We start from the raw sequence: 2,392 nt of genomic DNA on the forward strand, positions 1-2,392 counted from the left end.
TTCATTCATCACTTGCTACTTACGTGTGTCTACCTCTGTGCTCCATGTTGGATATCCCCTGTGTTGGATATATTAAAAGCCTTATTCTGTTTATCCTCGACTCCGTGTTCCTTCAGGCAGCGTAAAACCGTGACAATATAGTCTTGAAAATAAGCTAGTAGCATTTTTCATTTTCATTTAAATGAACTTATACTAAATCCAAAATAAGTATTAATCAAAACTTATATAGAAATACTCAAATTATAAACAATTATAAAAAAAAGTGTCAAATTATTAATGCAAACCATATTTAAAAAAAAATAATAATGAAAAAAAAACACATTTAGTTAAATCTTTAAAATGAAAATATAAAAACTAAAAACTATCTTTAATAGTATATCAAGGACATCAAAATAGCTGTGTCGGAGGTGTGAGTCGGAAGTAATGTGAATGAGGGATGAGCGAGTCTTTTGTATGTCGTAATCATCATCTTATCCTAATGTGTGTTGCAGCTGCTGGCTCTCTCTCGATCTTTACTTCATCTTGAGTTTTTCGTGCCAGTCTGCATCGTCATGAGCCTCAATTGTTTCTTCTTCATCATCACTGTCTGGAAACTGGCCCAGAAGTTATCCAGCCTCAATCCAGACCTCTCCAGCCTCCACAAGATCAGGTCTGAGTGTGTTCTTATCCCCAAACTGATTCAGGCATGATTTTACATCTGTCAGTGGTTTTGATGAAGTATATTTGGTGTGTAGGAGTTTCACGGTGACCGCTGTGGCTCAGTTGTGTGTTCTCGGAGGAACGTGGGTCTTCGGCTTCTTCCTCTTCCAGGAGGACGGGACTGAAGTCATGTTGTACCTCTTCACGATCTTAAACAGCCTGCAGGGGGCGTTCATCTTCATCATGCACTGCCTGCTGTCCAAACCGGTATCTAAAACACATCATGACTCAGAAACCACATGGTGACACACTCACCCACTGAACGTCTGCTAACAGGGGTTTGTTTTAGATTTAACATCTCAGTGGTTTAAAGTAATAGTTCACCTAAAAATAAAATGTTTCACTTTTCCAACCACATAAGGAGAAATTTACAAAGTATCTCACTCGTGGTTGTCTGTATGATGGCAGTTGATGACATTCTTCAAGCTTTAAGAAAAATTATGCAGAAGCGACACAGCAATCTGAATTAGTGGTTTACCGATATTTGCAGTTTTTATATTACTGGCATTGACCGATAAAATTTGCTGTTGGCCGATAAGTGTTACAAGCGGCTTTTATTTAGGAAGTGACCAAACCTTTTGACAGTGCTAAGGAAGGCGCATCTGAGCACAGATTCAAGCATAATGTTTAAGTTCTTGATTTATCAAACTGTGCTGTGCTATATCCAATTTTTATATTCAGTTGGTATCCATGTTATATTTACTTCATGCATATCCCAGTACTTTATTTGGGTGAACTGTTGGTTACAGCATTTACTTCCTTTTTATTCACGATTTAAACAATTTCATTATTTGTGACAAATACTACATTAGGATTATTACAGATTTATTTTTGGTCTACAATTTACAAAATGTATAAAAACTGTAAATTTCAGTCTTTCATGGTTATGCATGTTATTTACATAGTGTAACATCATATATGTGACCCTGGGGCACAAAACTAGTCTGAAATCTCTGGGGTATATTTGTAGCAAGAGCCAAAAACACATTGTATGGTGTCAAAAATCATTAGATTATTAAGTAAAGATCCTGTTCTATGAAGAATATTTTCTAAATTTCCTACCATAAATATTCAAAACGTAATGTTTGATTATTAATATGGCATTGGCTAAGAACTTCATCTTGAACAAACTTTAAAGATGATTTTCTCAATATTTAGATTTTTTTGCTCCCTCAAGATTCCAGATTTTCAAATAGTTGTATCTCAGACAAATATTGTCCTCCGAACAAACCACACATCAATGGAAAGCTTGTTTATTCAACTTTAAGATGTTGTATAAATCTTCATTTTGAAAAATATATACTTAAGGTCACATATATCATATTTATTAAGCCATCCCTGCTTTCTAATATATCAGCATCAGCCAAAAAAAGAAATCCATATTGGTCGGCCATTAGCCAATGCATATGATTGGAGCTGCTCAGAAATACCTGTAATTTATTTAGCCAAATATAATTTAATTTGCATGTTTGAATCCTTCAGGTCAGGACGGAGTATTACACCCTGTTTGTCCGAATGTGTCCACACAAGAAGAAAGTGGAATACAGTATCAGCAGCATTTCAGGTGTGTGTGTGTGTGTGTGTTTCAGACATTATAGGCAAGTGTTTCTGGTTCTTCAGCTTCTTCATTCTTCCTTGACTCTTACAGAAACCTCTACGGAGCGAAGACAGCACAGGAGAGTCCAAGATATAA

At 35.7% G+C, this 2,392-nt stretch overlaps 1 protein-coding gene across 1 annotated transcript; it reads left to right on the plus strand.

Moving 5' to 3' along the window:
* Window positions 1–491: 491 nt before the first annotated feature.
* On the plus strand, window positions 492–2,392 carry LOC113100071 (CD97 antigen-like; the record flags this gene model as incomplete). The annotated part of the gene is made up of 4 exons (XM_026264938.1): window positions 492–649; window positions 735–906; window positions 2,182–2,265; window positions 2,348–2,392. Coding segments are annotated over 4 exons (459 nt in total), but the record flags the coding sequence as incomplete, so codon positions are not given.

The sequence above is a fragment of the Carassius auratus genome, unplaced genomic scaffold (assembly GCF_003368295.1).
Source record: "Carassius auratus strain Wakin unplaced genomic scaffold, ASM336829v1 scaf_tig00217157, whole genome shotgun sequence".
Lineage (NCBI taxonomy): Eukaryota > Metazoa > Chordata > Actinopteri > Cypriniformes > Cyprinidae > Carassius > Carassius auratus.